General features: G+C 38.5%; 3 protein-coding genes across 6 annotated transcripts; 2 read left to right on the top strand and 1 right to left on the bottom strand.

The window, feature by feature from the left end:
- Positions 1–52: 52 nt before the first annotated feature.
- dnase1l1l (deoxyribonuclease I-like 1-like) lies at positions 53–3,523 on the top strand. 2 transcript variants are annotated; one of them, XM_055222948.1, is made up of 9 exons: positions 53–76; positions 148–298; positions 871–959; positions 1,256–1,342; positions 1,422–1,543; positions 1,776–1,888; positions 2,281–2,438; positions 2,736–2,832; positions 3,300–3,523. In XM_055222948.1, exons 2-9 carry the CDS (start codon positions 161–163, stop codon positions 3,378–3,380), a joined length of 885 nt encoding a protein of 294 aa, XP_055078923.1. In that variant the 5' UTR covers positions 53–76; positions 148–160; the 3' UTR covers positions 3,381–3,523. The 2 variants fall into 2 exon arrangements, with proteins under 2 accessions (XP_055078923.1, XP_033825677.1); XM_033969786.2 differs by lacking the exon at positions 53–76 and having other exon boundaries at positions 86–298.
- A 2,472-nt stretch (positions 3,524–5,995) lies between these two features.
- Positions 5,996–8,817, top strand: si:dkey-183p4.10 (FK506-binding protein 5). 2 transcript variants are annotated; one of them, XM_033969708.2, is made up of 5 exons: positions 5,996–6,177; positions 6,441–7,955; positions 8,070–8,136; positions 8,221–8,485; positions 8,572–8,817. In XM_033969708.2, exons 1-5 carry the CDS (start codon positions 6,135–6,137, stop codon positions 8,680–8,682), a joined length of 2,001 nt encoding a protein of 666 aa, XP_033825599.1. In that variant the 5' UTR covers positions 5,996–6,134; the 3' UTR covers positions 8,683–8,817. The 2 variants fall into 2 exon arrangements, with proteins under 2 accessions (XP_033825599.1, XP_055078891.1); XM_055222916.1 differs by having other exon boundaries at positions 8,224–8,485; positions 8,572–8,710.
- A 3,068-nt stretch (positions 8,818–11,885) lies between these two features.
- si:ch211-150o23.3 (deleted in malignant brain tumors 1 protein) lies at positions 11,886–16,116 on the bottom strand. Of its 2 annotated transcripts, none has more exons than XM_033969917.2 (8): positions 15,761–16,116; positions 15,361–15,399; positions 14,754–15,062; positions 14,263–14,568; positions 13,668–13,982; positions 13,344–13,493; positions 13,098–13,161; positions 11,886–12,078 (listed from the first exon to the last, which is right to left on the bottom strand). In XM_033969917.2, exons 1-7 carry the CDS (start codon positions 15,789–15,791, stop codon positions 13,118–13,120), a joined length of 1,194 nt encoding a protein of 397 aa, XP_033825808.1. In that variant the 5' UTR covers positions 15,792–16,116; the 3' UTR covers positions 11,886–12,078; positions 13,098–13,117. The 2 variants fall into 2 exon arrangements, with proteins under 2 accessions (XP_033825808.1, XP_033825809.1); XM_033969918.2 differs by having other exon boundaries at positions 11,886–12,075; positions 15,761–16,110.
- Positions 16,117–17,277: the final 1,161 nt, after the last annotated feature.

Below are 17,277 nucleotides of genomic sequence, written 5' to 3' on the forward strand. Positions count from 1 at the left end.
TGTTCAAAGAGATGGGCTCTTACTTCTACAGTCACAGACGTCTGGTCAAATTCAAACTAAAAAAAGCGCAGTTGTGGTGAGTACAGCGCTTCCTCTTGCACATTTCACCTCTCATAGGAACTTGCTTAACAGTTTTTACTTTGACAGATAAAGATGAGACATGAGGACGCTGGTCTTGCTAGTTTTGGGGTTGTGTTTATTTAACATCACACTTTGTCTGAAAATATGTGCCTTCAACGTCCAGAGCTTTGGAGAGGCTAAGGTGCACAACAAGAAGGTCATGAGCATCTTACTTAAGGTACGTCCCTGTCTATCCGTGTGTTTCAGAATGACAACGAATAAAATAGTATTGCTGCCAGTTATGACAAATTATTCTGTATATTTTAATGAAAAGTCCTGAAAATTCCAGCTATAAAACACACGAATAATGTCAGAATATAATAAGGACCACATAAGATAACAGAAGGGGAAGTACATACTGTCAAAGTAAGTGCAAAAGTAATGTCATGTAATGTGTCTAAAGTCTATAAATGCGGCTACTTATCCCAGGTGTTAAAGTGTTTTTGAAGCTGATTCTAGCAATTCTACCATTAGCGTTTCAATTAGTACTACTGCATTAGAGCACTACTATTACTACTGTACTAAAGGCCACAAATACTTCTTACATAAACCCATAAACCCAACTTTGGAACGCTCTCCCTCCTGACCAAAGCTGCACTGTCTCTTTTTAACTATATGATTTTAACTATATGTTTTTACTGTATTTCCCTTCATTGGGATATTGTTGTAAGGCGATCCGAGTGTCTAGAAAGGCCCGTAATAAATAACATCTGTCATTATTATTTATGATTATTACTTTTTCCCACTCAGATCCTCTCTCGGTGTGACCTGAGTTTGATCCAGGAAGTCCGAGATTCAAAGGGAGAAGCTATACAATCTCTGGTTAAAAGCCTAAACAGGTATGTGATTACGTAGGTGCGCTATGGAACCCGCTTTTCACCATGGAGATGTTATTGCTTTGCCTAGAATGTTCCACAGTACGGCATTTAACCTTTCTATATGGAGACACCAGGCCAAGTTACAGGTCAGATCTTTGAAGAGATGACCAAGCTCACAGTAAGAAAGAATGTTTTTCAAGGTACAACTTTGCAAACTGTGGAATATATCTGGACAAAGTATCATCGTCACAGAGAAGCAGGTGTCCAACCAGTCAGAAATGTCACACAGTGCATGTTTAACTTATTTTTATCCATAGATATGACAAGTCAAACTCTTACTCGTGTTTACAAAGCGAGCGTCTCGGGAAGAAAACCTACAAGGAGCAGTACGTCTACATTTACAGGTAACACATAAGCTCAACAGACACACACCCACATTCAGAGAGGCCCTAATGTAACACTGTATTTGTACTTTTTGAACAGAGATAATGTGCTGAAGCTCAAGGATCATTATCAGTATCCCAAACGGGAACAGGATGGGACCAACAAGACAGAGGTGTTCTCCAGGGAGCCTTTTATCGCCCGCTTTCATTCACCAACAACAAGTGAGACAAGCCTACAGGAATTTAGTAGATTAGATTTTTACCATCAGTACGAATTCATGTAAATGTTGTATAAAGATATAATATTGAAATACTTTAAGTTCACATGAAGCAGCTAAACTTACTATAGGTGTTAAGAGTTAGACTGAATTGATACTCCAGCACAGTGAGTAATGGATAAAAATTCACAGGACGAGAAAAAGAATAAATGGTGCATTTTTGTCGCTTTTCACAGTGATGAAAGACTTGATTCTGATTGGTCAACACACCTGTCCCAAAAATGCCATGAAAGAGATTGATGAGCTGTACACGGTATTCAAAGGCATTTACAAGAAGTGGAAAACTGAAGTAAGTGTTAGGGAAGTGCTGTCCAATGTTTCCTGTTCATATCCATACCTTGCTGTTGTTGCCTTTAAGCTTTCCGTTTCAATAGCAATTAACAATTCAAAACAAAATATTATACCTTTTGAATGGTCAAGTACTCAAATAGGATGCTGAAATCCATCAATGCTTGGTATCAGTATTTTCAAGTACATAGCAAAAGCCACTCAAATGTACACGTCTGCTGTAGTTTACGTGTAGTTATCAGCCTAGATATGGTCCATCCCTATAAGAGCAAATTCTCTTATTGTCTCAATCCGTGGACCCAATTTCGTGTCTCTCATCTTGTGGAAATTGGATCTCGTCCTCCACTCCTACATACTAATATTATCTTCACATTTTCCTCTTTTGTGTGTCAGAATGTGATGATCTTGGGCGACTTGAACGCCGCCTGTCACTACGTCACGCAGAAGGGCTGGAGGAGCGTGCGGCTGAGGGACGACCCCAGGTTCCAGTGGCTCATCGGAGACGACCAGGACACCACCGTGAGAGAGAATACACACTGCGCCTACGACCGGTCAGTACGGATCATAAACACCAAACACACACATTCATAGCGTGGTGGGTTAAGTGTTTTGCCCATGGACACAACGAGAGCATTCATATGTGGGAGCTGGAATCATATAGTCAACCTGTGGGTCATTGGATTTGACCGCTCTACCAATATTTTGTTTTTTTAAGTTGAGAGCAGAATTTGACCCACTAATCTTCGGATCAGTGGATACACATTAATCCTTATATCCTCTCAGTTGACAGGAAACATGATCTGCTGAATATTTGTGACTAACTCAATGTGTGTTCTGATTTGCTTCAGGATCATTGTCCATGGTCGAGAGATCATTTCCAGCATCATCCCGGGTTCAGCTCAACCGTTCAACTTCAAAGACAACTTCCATCTCACTGAGGAGGAGGTACACTTCAAATATCTGCAAAATTATCAATATTATTTAGGTCTTATATTACATAAAGCTGCCTCTTGTGAGCTTTAAGCCATGTTAGAATTCTGTTACCTCCTTAAAAACATACCTGGAGATGTGTTTTGTTTCATTCACACATGTTGGAATAGCCTTTTATTATTAGTCTGTCTACATCTCCAAAGCTCAAAATGCTCTGTTCCACCTTGTGATGTCATGAAGGGGTAGTTTTGTACAGTAGAGATTGGTAAGTCCAGAGCTGAATTCTAGTTAAGGTGTATAGACTTTAAAACACAATGGTGCACTTCCTGTATTACATAACATCATAAGGTGGAACAGAGTGTTTTCCATTTGAGAGAAGAGCAGATATGTTTGTGATGAGGAAACATTACAACATAGGCCAGAAAATAGTGCAATATAGGCCCTTTAACCTAATAATTTAATAACTGTTGATGTTTCCAAAGGCTCTTGAAGTGAGTGATCATTTCCCTGTGGAGGTGGAGCTGAAGCCAAACCATCGTTACCTGCTTCGCCATGAGCTGTGAACCAAAAACTGCCAGACAAGACTGTTTTATATGGACTCATTTATTTATTTACACTGTATTATTATGAATTATGCTATTTATTATTATGAATGCTGATTAAATAATTAAAATCCACAAAGGAAGTGTCAACTGGCTTAAACTGTAGTCAAGTTATTATTCACAAGCTGTTTGATGAGTCAGTGTGTATAGCAGCAATGCAACAGGTATCAGTAAAAACCCAAACAAAATGAGCTCTTTCTACCAACTTAAGGCTTTTAAGGAGATAAATATAAACTTTAACACTCAAAGTACATGCATTTACAGACAAGGGTTGAATAGTTTTAGAAAGTGACTGAATATATGTACTGAAAATACATATTCAATATACTAATAATGAGTAACTGTATTCTGGTACAGTTACTCTTGATTTTGGTGATATTCAGAATGCAGTTACTTTACTAAAATCAAAGGAATACATTGCAGTACTTGATCACACAATTCAGGCTTTAACTGCACAGAATTAGTAAGAAAACTAGAAAACACTGCTCTTGTAGTGAGGCATGTGTCATTTTTCCTTCTTCACTCAGTGCAACCACAGTTTATGTATAAAAAGGGAGATGGAGGTTTAGGACATTATTGGAAGTTGCATTAAAAACTCTTGTGTTCTATTTGCAACAGTAAACAGATTAACAAACCCCCCAGCTCTGCTGCCGTTAGAAATAATTTCCACATCTAAGTGCAGTGAGTCTGCAGTATTCTTATTATATTATGACAAGGTTCAGGGCTTTAAAAATGCAGCAACTTAGACACTTAGAGCTGACTCACTTTGCACTTATAGCTGACAAAACTGTTCAAGAGATCGTCACCAGTCTGAGTCTACATGCTGCCTCGATGTGTTACCCACTAGACTTCTAAAGTCCGGGCTCAGTTAGCTATCACCACTCGCTTGCATAGTTAACATGTCACTTCAATCTGGAACATTCCTAAAGAACAGCAGTCTTGATGCCACAATACTGAACAATTACCAACCCATCTCAAATCTGTCATTTTTAGGCAAAGTCCTTAAAAAAGTTGTTCACCAAGAGCTTATTAATTTTCTCCAAATAAACAACTCCTTTGATGTTTTCCAGTCAGGTTTTAGACCCCACCACAGCACTGAGACTGCTCTTATCAAGTGACAAATGGCATCCGCCTGAACACTGATGCAGGCAAAGTCTCAGTCTTGATCCTGTTAGATCTGAGTGCTGCTTTTGACACTGTTGATCATGGGATCCTCTTACAGAGACTAGAGGACTGGGTGGGCATCTCTGGTTCGCAATTAAACTGGTTCAAGTCCTATCTAGAAGACAGTGTACAGAAGAGTACTGTTTTAAAATTGGAAAATGTGTCCCAGATGAAATGTCCCTGGCCTGTGGGGTGCCCCAGTGGTCAATCCTGGGATCCCTGTTGTTCAATCTCTACACGCTGCCCTTAGGCCAGTTAATACGCAATAATGTGTCTTACCACAACTATGCAGATAACACTCAGATCTATGTCTCACTGGCAGCAGGTGAATATGGACAAGTGGATTCACTCTGCCACTGCATCCAACAGATCAGTGTGTGGATCTAAAACAACTTTCTCCAGCTAAACTCAGACAAGTCTGAAATCATCATCTTTGACCCACAGAAACATAGAGTAAGTGCCAGCAGTCGCCTCCAGTCTCTCTCTCTAAATTCTTCAACTCAGGCTACAAATCTAAGGGAAATAATGGACTCAGACTTGAACTTTAACAGCCACATCAAATCAATAACATCTGCAGCTTTTACCATCTAAAAACATTGCAAAAATCAAAGGTATACTGTCAAAACCAGACTTAGAGAGACTTATCCATGCATTTTTCTCCAGTAGGTTAGACGACTGTAATGTCCTGCTCATTGGCCTCTCCAAACGAGCCTTAACACAGCTGCCAGAATGCTACTGCTCGAGTCCTGACTAGAACCAGGAAGTATGAGCACATAAGTCCTGTGCTCAGGTTTCTCCACTGGCTTCCTGTAGCTCAGAGAATAGACTTTAAAGCTCTGGGGACTTCAGGGACTGGCCTCCTGCTGGTGCCCTGAGTCAGCATTTCAGTTTTATGCAGCTAAAACCTGGAACAGTCTTCCTAAAGATATGAGACAGGCCTCTACTTTGACAATGTTAAAATCCAGGCTCAAAACAGTTCTGTTTAGCTGTGAATATGACTGTAAGGTTTTTATTCTGCACTCTTCTCTTTTAATGTTCATTTTAAGATGCTTATTTGTGATTGTTTATGTTTTGATTTGTTTGTTTGTTTGTTTCTTTGCACTTTGAATTACTTTGTGCATGAACTGTTCTATGCAAATAAACTTGCTTTGCCACTTGTACAATCACTTTATGGTAGCTTTATCTGAAGAACATACAACGTAAGATCTTAATACGCTCAAAACACACTTGAAACTCTATATGTGCAAAATGTGCATCTGAAACTAAAAGCTGCAGCTGCTGTCGCTTCATTCACAGCTCAACTAGAATTGTACGATATTAGACTATATACTTTCCACTCATGACCTCCGCCCTGTAATGTATGAGACAATACAGAACACTTTACACCATTCTGCATTTTAAGAGCAGTGACTTTATCTGGTGCAGCCTTCATTCAACAGGAAGTGCCTCCGACAGCTCAGTTTGTTTGTGGTCTCTTCTGTTCAGAGATACAGCATTTGAGTCAAGGTGATGTTTATTTCAGCAAATATTACTTACTGTTGATTTTTAAACATGGACCAAAGCATCGCTGATCTACTCAGTGATGCATTTACAGGTAAGATTTTTTTTTCTTTTCTAATATGCATTTTATTATGCAATATTATTAGAAGGTTTAGTGATGTAATAATATTCAGAAATGTCTTTTTTTTACTGCAATGGATAAACATATTTTTTTTTTTAAATTTATTTTATGCACAACCAAATTTCACTTGAAAAGTAAATAGAATAATTATCAGTTGTTAGATCAGTTATTAACCATTTATCAGTGTCATACTTGATATTGTATTTAATTTGCATATATTGCATGTATACTTTCAGAAAGCTCTGTTCCTTCATTCCCTGATGATGAAGATCTAGACTTTGAAAATCTAGATTTTAAAGTGGATGGAACCAATTTGAGTCAAGACAACAACAGTGTAGACCAGGAAAACAGCTCTCTGATGCTGGAAACTACTTCTGCATCTATTTATCCAAGTGAACACAAATATAACAGTCAGGAAAATGACTCAAGCTCAGAGGAAGAGGGTGGAGAGAATGAAGTTGAAATTGATGAAGATTTTATTGATCAGATTCATAGCAATGACGATGAAGAGTTCTACGCAGCGGGACAAAAGCCATCTCAAAATGATGACCAAAATCCAAACTATGAGAGGTCTTTTTCATTTCAAGAAAACATTGTAAACAAGGAAGATATTACACCTATCACGGAAACTCCTTCTACTACCGCTACAACTCACAAAGAGACATTTGGTGCTATAAATATTGAAGAAGTCAAGGTCAGGGAGAGACATGAGGATTACCCGAGCTCGGAGGAAGAGAGAGAAGATGACGAAGGTGAAATTGAACAGAAACCTGGGGACTTCTCAGAGACTGTTCGCTGCAGCAATGACAGTGAGCAAGTCCATGCAATGGGACAGGATCTGGGGCAAAAGGACAGCACTCAAGATAGCAACCAGGAAGGAGGAGAAGAGATAGAGGAGGGAGGGTATTTTGGTATAATCCAGGGAAATGAAGGCCATTTGCTGATACAAGATGATAGCAGTGAAGAGGACCAAACAGAATCAACAAAAACCACGTTCTTCCAGGTTGAATACACTTTGGAATATCCAGAAATCTCATATGACGGGATAGAAGAGTTGAACGAGGATATAGACAAGATGGAAAGTTTTTCAGACGAGGAGCATCAAGAAGCAGGAGAGAGTTTTGCAGATTATCCGTCTGACTTTTCTTCATGTGAATATATCGACAATGCAAGAAATGCTGAACCAAGCTATTTTGAAACAGAGCGTGATTGCACATCTGACAATACCGCAGAACATCAAGGTGCAGAACAAGAATACATATTTCTGAAGAATGGAGCTATGAAAGACTGCATGGGAGAAAGCAGTGAGTTCAGCAAAGACGGGTTGGATGAACTGGAAATTTCAAATAATCAAGATGTAGGTTTAAAATTAACAGAAAAACAAGACAATGACAGTCTTCAAAGTTGGAAAGTTGGAATCTCTGAAGCTACAAAAGGTGTATGTGAAGATAACACAAGTTTAACTGCCACCTGGGAGCAAGAAGCAGAAACTACAGAACAAAATATTCCAATGATGAATCAAGATGGGATATGTTTGATGGGGGAAGACGTTCCAACCACAGTGTACTCAAGCTCTGGGTCAGTGGATGACAGTTTCTTCTTTAATGATGAACCAAAAGTGTATGGGGAGAGAAAGAGGAAGGAGGAAGAGATGCAGGATGATGAAGAGGAGGAGAGGGGAAGGGAACAGGCGAGGATCCAGGCATTTTACAGATTTTATGACGACCAAGGTGAAGACAATGTTAAGGAAGGTGAGTTGATAAGAGGAAGAGAACTGATTGGTTTAAATTGTGTAATGATTTGGTACGTACAAACTTAAGCTGTGTAAGCATTTTTAACCTATTTGGATTTGTCTAATGTTTCAGAGAGACAGACAAAGGTTCAGTTTTGTATGGAAACATTGTCCCGTGTGATCCATTATGACACAGACAGGTGAGTGGACTCAAAAAGTGTAAATGTGTGTTTGAAGTTATTATGTGAAACCTCTTGTGAATGAATGTGCATTTACTTGTTTAGTAGCAGAGAATTAAGCAGTTCTTCAGATGAGGAGGTGGACAAGGAAGAGGACAGGGAGGAGGACAAGGAGGGTGAGGAAGATGGCACTGACCAAACGTATGAGGTTGAGACATGTCCAACCATGAGTTCAGATGAAGAGGTTTTATCAACCCAGGAACTTCAGGAAGCTGAAGACTTAGCTCACATGGACTCACCAAATCCTCAAGAAATGCTAGACAAAATTACAGAGAGCACCAAGAAACCACTCTGCAGCAGAAACCACAGGGTGGACATTTTATATGAACATATTTGCATTATTAGCTCTACTCCTGTGATTTTTCCTTACATTTTGTGTGCTTTTTCTTCCTGCAGTGTCTCTTCGTGTTGAAGTGGATGTTGAGCCTGTTCCTGGTCGTTGTGATGGGACTGATCGTGTTCTGGTGGGTCACAGATGCAGAAGAGTGGCCTAAACTTGTCCTTTAAGAAAAGGAAGGGAGAAAAATCTAATTTTTCTACTATTGTGTATATATATAAAAGCATATAATTATTTTATGAGATATGTAATGTAATTGCTGTGTAATTGCGCTTGTTCTGGTAATAAAAAGTGTTACAGTTTTATGTTTGTGCATGTTTGTACACTAGATGGCAGCATCTAGAGAAATGGTGGTTTATACGCCGCCAATGCGACATAATACATAAAAGAAGAACAGATCCGATAAGGACGGGCGACTGTTTTACTTACCGTTATAAGCCGCGCGGGCGGTGCTTCTGCATCACAAATGTAATTGAATGTTCTCCGTAAATAAGCGGTCGACTCTGTGACAGTAAACGAGCGCAAGTGGGAGGAGTCGCTCCTGTTTTCCTTTCAACCTGAAACTGAACCTTGGCAAAAGAAAACCAAAGAAAACTTCTGAAACAGCCTGCGGTTATTTATTCATTTTTAGAATAGTTAGATTTACACATGGCTAACTTGAGTGAAAAGACCGCGGATGAGCTCCGTGCGCTGCTGGATGAGTATGGCATTAAACACGGGCCCATAGTCGGTGAGTTTGGCTCAATCAGTCAAAAGTTAAGAATGACTCATATATTTGCTATTTCTGTTTGAACAACTATAATCTCAACCTTTTTCTCACCGTTTAGAGTCCACTAGAAGTTTGTACGAGAAGAAACTACGAGAGGCCATGGCCAAAGTAAAGAAATCATCCTCAGACAAAACTTACTACAGAGAAGAGGGTAAAACATGTCAAAGCCTTCCACTCATACTGCTGTCTGCATCATAAAACTTTACCCTTCCACTCTTATTAAATATGCACCAGAGAAAAAAAAGAAAGAAAAAACAACACTGCCTGTATCAAAGTTATATTTCACTAGTGTTTTTACTTATTGTATGTAATAACACACAAGCACTACTGTAATGGAGGAACATTCAAGGAATCACTTGTGTTTCATTATGACATAATAACAATATTCTTTCATTTTTTATTTTATTAGAAGAGGAAGTTGTGACCTACGTGACCAGAACTCCTGTAAGTGTCTGCACCCATGATGGTCCTTTTAAGATTTTGTTTAAATTCATATCTTATTGACTGATTTATTTAATTATTTCAGGTCAGAGCAGGACCATCAGTGGACAGGTCAGTTTGAGAAATAATACATTTCATCAGCTTTTACTGTACAAATGTTAATAGATCTATGTACATTTGCAGTGGGGCATACATGAGATCAAGACCAGAGTGGACTGAAAGAGAGTATCAGAATGAGTGAGTAGTTAATACTAATTTATTTTCTGTATAAATAAAACATGGAGTGAACCAGGATCTGTCTTTTTTTTTTTTAACAGCGCATCATACTCAAGCTATTCAAGATCCCCGACCGATTTTAGAGGAAGAGATTATGTTGATGAGTATGTTACTTTTTTTTTTCCTCTCAAGGTTCCCACCTCTATGACATGCACCTTTTTGTATTCTATAGATAAACAGTGTCTATTTTTATGCTCCATTCAACTTTAATGGGGTTAAGGGTCTGGGAAATATTATGGACAGTGATGGGAAGAATACAGATTCCAGTACTCTGAGTTGCATTATCTTATAGTGAAAAAACACGACATAGAATTATAAACAGCTTGATTTTTGTTGAACTATTTGTGTCATTAAATTACATCTAATTAGAGATGGAAGAGTTGCATACCCACTGCAAGAGCTGCGTTTTCAATTTTTCCTTTAAATTGTGTGTAAATCCTGTCATGTATGCCTTCGATTTTAGAAAAGTAACTGTATTCTGAATATCACCAAATGAAAAGGTAACTGTACAGGAATACAGTTGCTCAGAATTAGTTCTGAGTATGTATTCTTGGTACATTTACTTCTCAACACTGATTATGGAGCAACAGAGTATGACAGTAATAGTAATAGTCTAATAATGTGTGTGGGTTCTATTGCTCCGCCCTTCTGAAGCAGTTATAGTCGGGAAAGTTGTCTTGGAGTTTCATTCTATGTGAAGTGGTATCTGTAGTATATATTTTTTAGTGATTGTGAGCCGTCATGTCCTAACAGTGGGAACCCTGCTTTAGGTCCTCCTCTATCACCTTGACTTCACGTTTGTGTTTAGTGCTTTACTTTCTGATTTCAGGCCATACACCTACAGCACACCAACCTCCTACAAAAGCTCCCTTTTAAAATCTCCACCAATGACATATGGAGATGTAAAGACCTCTGTCACCCCTCCAGCCCCAAAATCCTCAGGCGTCATCCCGCCCTGGATCCAGGTCGTGTTCTTCATTGTGGTGCTAATTTTCCTCTACTTTGTATTTTCCACTATGGAGTCAAATGAGACCATCCAAGGCATTGAGTGAACATAATTTAAGATCAGTAATTATTACTTTTGTTTTAAAGGGTATTTAATCTTTGAGGGTTGATGTTTGTGCTATGCCTTTGATACACTATATTGATAATTTCCTAAGACTGAAGTACTGGTGGGTTATGTAGTAGCTGCCACTGTTGTACTGAGATTTGGAAATCCCCAACAGAATTTTGTACATTACTGCTTTATTTGCATTGAACAGTTTTTATGTAATTCCATTTTGTATAATTGTATGAATGCTTTTAAAGCCACTAAATGATTCTGAATGCTGTTTCGTCATTCTGTAGTTTCGTATTTGACCTCATTTTGCTGTAATTCATTGCCAATTGTTTAAAAATGCAGTAAGAATGCTTAGATCTGCTGTGTTTACACATAAAACAGACACATATCCAACATCTTTAACAATGTGATAAATTGTCCATGGCATTCTTTGGTCAGGAGACATGGGCGGGAAGAAAATCGAATTCAAAACTCTTACAATAATAATAATTTGTCATTGCTTAGATAGATGGGAGAGAATGGAACAATTATTTTTCTTCAGGTAGGATTTGAATAAAACTGACACATGCTTTGTATTCATAAGTTTTAATATTTTCTATCAGTAAACCGTTTATATTTACATAGTTTTAGCGCTATAATAAAAAAATTAAATAAACAATGCATAGTTGACATTTTAGGTGATCCTTAAAGGACCAGTGAGGAACATGAGTTTTTAAAAGGAACTGTTAGTGTAACTTTAATAAATAAAACAGTGCATTTACAGCATTATACAAACTCAACAGTCACAGTCTCCCAGTCAGACAAAAAAAAACTTCTCTGTATATCTGTGTGGAAATGAACAAAAATGAACCTAAACCAGCTTATGCACTGTGGCGCTCCTTTTTTAAACGTTAGATACTATGGTTGATTTGTATATACTTAGTGAATAGGATATCCAGCTCCATAGTGTTCAGTGGCTCATTCAAATGTGCAGAGAACTGGTCCCAAATGAGTCCAGTCCAGTCAGGCGGACGTACCCTGCTGCAACAAGAAAAAAACATAAGTGATAGGCTCGTCACACTAACTACTATATAGACTTATCATTCAATGCATGAAAATACCTGAAAGCTGCAACAGTATATTTTGGGGCTCAATATTTATTATGTGTACAATTTCTTTGCAATAATGAGAAGATTGCCATATTTATGTCATGACAAAAAATCTGCTGCCACGGGTAGAGTGTATACATTACATGGCTAATTATTGCTATTGCTATTTATTTGTGCAGCTCAGGCCTGTATATAATTAAAAATAGGTTTACTGGGATTATTCTACTTTCCGTCAGTGGCATTAGATAGTTTCAATATTATCGTTTATCACGATACTTCCCTGTTGCAATCTATTTTGCTTCAAAATTTGTTATCGTAACAGGCCAAACAAGTGAGCATGTAATCACTGCTTTGTGTTGTCCAGTCCATTATTAAAATAAAAAGTGTATTAAATGAAGTATGTTATGATAGCACTTTTACTATAAAGAGACATCACAGGTAGACCTGTCACAATAATTACCATATCGACTTATCAGTCTATACATATCTGAAAGCTGGAACAATATATTTTGGACCTCAATATTTATCATAAGTATTGTTTCTTTGCAAAAGTAGAGCGATTTTGGGTATTTTGTTAAGATTAAGATCTGAGCTGTGGAGGGGTGAAAATTCCCTTTTATGGTCAAGTATTGATACATTATGCTATTTATTTGCTGCTCATGTCTTGAATGAAACAGTTCTATTTAAAATGGTTTGCTGTTTTTTTTTTTGCATTATTGAAATCTTAATCAGTGACATTAAGTAGTTTCAATATTATCTTTTATCATGATATTTCTCTGAAGTAATATATTGTGCTTCAAAATGTGTTATCGCGACAGGCCTAATCACAAGTTACTATTGCATGTGACTATTAAAAGGATTCAGATTTATTATGCATTTGTGCCAAAAACAGGCATATCCACTGCACTAAAGGCAGACAGTTATTACAATCCATTCTAACAAAAAACCTACCTTTTGTATACAATCCCTGGTCATAACTTGTTTATCGATAAGGCAACGTAGGTGTTGTCCACACCTGTAATTTAAGAATTAAATGAAGCCACATTAAACATTACAACATATAATAATTGACTAGTGACAAATAAACGTACACACATTTTTCGCGCATTTCCATCACTCAAACTCAGGAAAAGGCAAATCAGTGCATCAACAACCCCAGAGCACACGCATACAAACACTATCACAATGAAAACTCACAGGTTCGAGTTTCTCTCTCCAGTTCGGACGGCTGCTTCTGTTTGTTACACATGAGTTTGGCGACAGTTATAATGAAGATGACGGCTATAACAAACGTGAGGCCCGACACCAGCCAGCTGATCACCATCGGGCTCAACAAAGGGTCCGGGTCTGTAGATTTGACATTGTCACATTTTTCAACAGGCCAAGATTGGTGTCTTGTAATTAGTGCATAGTTTGTTTTAAAAGCCAAGACCTTAATCACTGAATTAATATTAACAGACAACCAAATATGTCTATATTTTCTCATATTTTGGCAGTTTGAGTCAGTTAATTTGGCCTTACCTCTGACAGATATGGGCAGTGGTTGACTCTCTCTGGACACAAATGTGCGGCCCCCGAGCTGGACCCTGTAGAGACAGTAGTAGTAGCCCTCGTCTGAGGTCTGAGCACTGGGGAAGGTGAATGTAACAGAGGGCGTGAGGGCTGGAAGAGAGTGTCGGAGCGTCCCATTGGAGCGGACCAGGCGCAGCTGAAAAGAGGCTCCAGGATACTGCTGCAGCGTGGAGCAGGTGATGTTAAAACTGTGGCCCCGGATCACTGAGCCGGGGGGGGCTTCCAATGATGTGTTGTACCAGTGGTGAGGGGTAAGAAGGTCCACTGAGAGGGGCACATACTACAGTTAATGACTACACAAGGGAAACAATGTTTCAAAGTTCACACGTGCAAAGATAGTCAGTACACAATACAACCTTGTGATGTAAAAAAAACAAAAAAAACTGGTAAAACTGGTAAACACAGTCCCTGGGGAGCAGTTCACCACAACCATCTGCTTCTCAAACAACATGTATAAGCAAGCAACAGGTGTGTTTGGTTCATTCTTGTGTGAACAACACAATTTAAATGGCGCACAATAACATTCATTCTCATATAGCCTCACCTACTGTGATGTTGATGGAGTTACTGGGCGGGGAGCGCTGCAGCGGGAAGTTGCCCATGACACTGTAGCGACAGCTGTAACTGCCCTGTTGAAAGGTCTCCACATCTAACAGGGTCAGCTCCACCCGGGACTGGCCCTGATCCACTCTCTGAGTCACCAGCGGGGTCGGCACCCCCTCTTTATGAAGGTAAAAGTCACTGATATGGGACTGTCCCATCAGAACATAGCAGCTGAAGCGCACAGACTCCCCAGAGGAGAACACAGTGTGGGGTGAAAGCAGCGTGAGAGTGGGCATATAAAGAGAGCCTAAGGAAAAATACATAATTATACAATATATTCAACAACTTCATCAATACACAGCAGGTCAAGTGCAACACTGAATATCAGTAATATCTATTATACGTTTTTAAAGCAACTATATTCCACAACCTGAGAGAGTCACCTAAATAATATCTATCCAATTTAAACAAGGAAGAGTTTTATGGTCATACCTGAGCATTTGACCCCTGCATCGTTTTGGTGGGTGCACGGGAAGTTGCTATTCAGGACAACAGCGCAGTGTTCCAGACTGGACTCATGTCCTGAACACTGAACATGTCTGAGCCAGATCTCCCCAGAGCCGGACCCAAAGGTGGGTCCCTGAACGGGGTACTCTGCAAACCCACAGCCCAGCTGCAGGCACACCACATGGGCATCTCTGAAGTCCCAGCCGTGGTCACAAACTGTCCCCCATTGGTTATTACGCAGCACCTCCACACGTCCAGAGCATTTATCATCACCGTTAACTAGCCGCACTTCATCTGTAAACATAGGATACAAAGACATTGCATAGAAAATATATACTTTGTGTAAGTATGTGATCAGATGTCCCTTCATTAGTCTCAATTAGAGTTGGGTAATATTAACAAAAATGTATATCACATTGTATATCAATGTGCATTCTAATAACTTTTAAGTAATAGAGAAATGTAAGGACTACAAAATCAGAAATATCAGTACCCTAAATTGGAACAACATAAATTGTTACCATCTTCAAAACATCACAGGTACAATAAGATCGATGATTCAACAATGTCCAGCTCTAGTCTCAATTCTTACCAAAACCCAGAACTCCATCCCACAGGACACATGACAGACCTGAAACAAAACAGCACGTTTAAGAGCAATACTGAATGAAAACAAAAAAAACGATTTGACGTTTAGTTATCTCAACTTAATACTTAACAATGCCCAAAAGAATGAAAAGCAAAAGAAATATATATAGTGAATTGTGCATAACTGTGCAGCGAGAGTAAATACCCAGACTGGTTCCTAGCTTCCTACAGCTTAGTCCTGATTATGTCTTTGCTTAATGACATGCTTTTTGTTCTATACTTAAAAATATGTTCAAATATGACATTAAACATTTTTCTTCTATGAACATAAAGCATAGTGTATGGTGAATTGCCAAGAGGTTAAGTTAGCTGCTAAATGTTTGTAGCCATCACGAAAAGCTTACCTGTCAAGAAGATACAGAAAAAACTAAGCATCTTGTCCCTTCCATCAGACAGAAGGCTGGTAAAATGACTCCTTTTTGTAGATGGGGCTGTAATACACTCGTACTAAAAACAACGGCTGCATCGGAAAGCTATCCGCTAAAGCTAGTAGCCAAATAGTTTAATAAAGCTATTTGACAACGTCGTTTAAAATATATACTCAAGATATGGCTGCAAAATATTAAAGTGCATGTTATATCATAAAATACAGACTAATTACATAGAGGAAAACGATTTAAATCCTCGTCGTTTATGCAAATTACGCTGTCTAAACTGAGCGAAAACGTGAGAGGTTAGCAACAGTGGAGGATTGTGGGTTGCCAGATAAAAGCGGAAGTTTCCACTTTAATCATGAAGAAAACTCAACGTGATGTCAATGTATTACAGCAAGTGGCTAATTATGGGATTAAAACAAAGTCATTAAAGTTAATTTGTAAAAACCCGACGTAAATTTACTTTTAAACGGCTGTGTTGTTTGTTTCTATTTACGCGGAAAACTGCACAACTTGGCTCCGCAGGTGCCCAGATGACGTCACTGCCCCAGAGCCACTGTCCGCCGCAGGGGGGCAGCATTAACCCATTAACCCGCAGGTCAGACTCGGGGTGAAGACATTACTGGATCTGAGGATTATTAATTAAGTCGGCTCGTCATCCAGTCACTTTTGGCATCACATGCACCTTCTCTTTTGTTCTTTTTTTCTCTCAGCCTCTCTACAATCTCGGCCTAACGCTGTGATTACAAAAGCATTTTAATTTAACTATTGTTAAATTTTAATGAATAACACTGAAACATCAAATTTTATGTGGTTCAAATTCAGTTTATGCTTTTGTTTCAAAACTGTGAAAGCTTACAAGCCTGAACTCTCCTACATCCCCTTCGAAAACACTGTTATGTTTAAAAAAAAATAATAATAATAAAAAAAATAAAATAAAATAAAAAAAAACCCTTTATATTCGATATACCTTTCAAATAAATTATAGAGGTCTGAAATTATAAATAACACAATAAATTTAGCAGAATTGGCTTATTTGCGTGTTCTCCATCTCAATTAAGAAGTTTTGTGTGTAAAAGAACTGTCAGAATGACTTGTCAGCAGAAGTCAGTATAATTAGTAAAGAAGAAGGGATTAATTGAGTTTTCTTCACTGTTTTCATTATAAGACCAAGGCATTTACACTTTGTATGATGTTGTACAATCATTCTTATTTCTTCTATGCCTGTAGCACATGCAGACATTTTAACCACTCCATTCGTGTGACCGAGAGGCTGAGTCAGGGCAAGTTTCTCTCATTCTCACACTGAATTCAGAGTATTTCCCAGAAAAATGCAGTGAGGCGTTTCCATTTCCTTTTATTCATGAGAGATTCTTCTGCTCACCAAACATGGCCAGACTAATGTACAGGCAACACATTTGTCATTGTGGTCATTTCCTGTTGGATAATAGGATTATTATAATATTTATTGTAAAAATTAAAACTTT

The sequence above is a fragment of the Periophthalmus magnuspinnatus genome, chromosome 7 (assembly GCF_009829125.3).
Source record: "Periophthalmus magnuspinnatus isolate fPerMag1 chromosome 7, fPerMag1.2.pri, whole genome shotgun sequence".
NCBI classification, from domain to species: domain Eukaryota; kingdom Metazoa; phylum Chordata; class Actinopteri; order Gobiiformes; family Gobiidae; genus Periophthalmus; species Periophthalmus magnuspinnatus.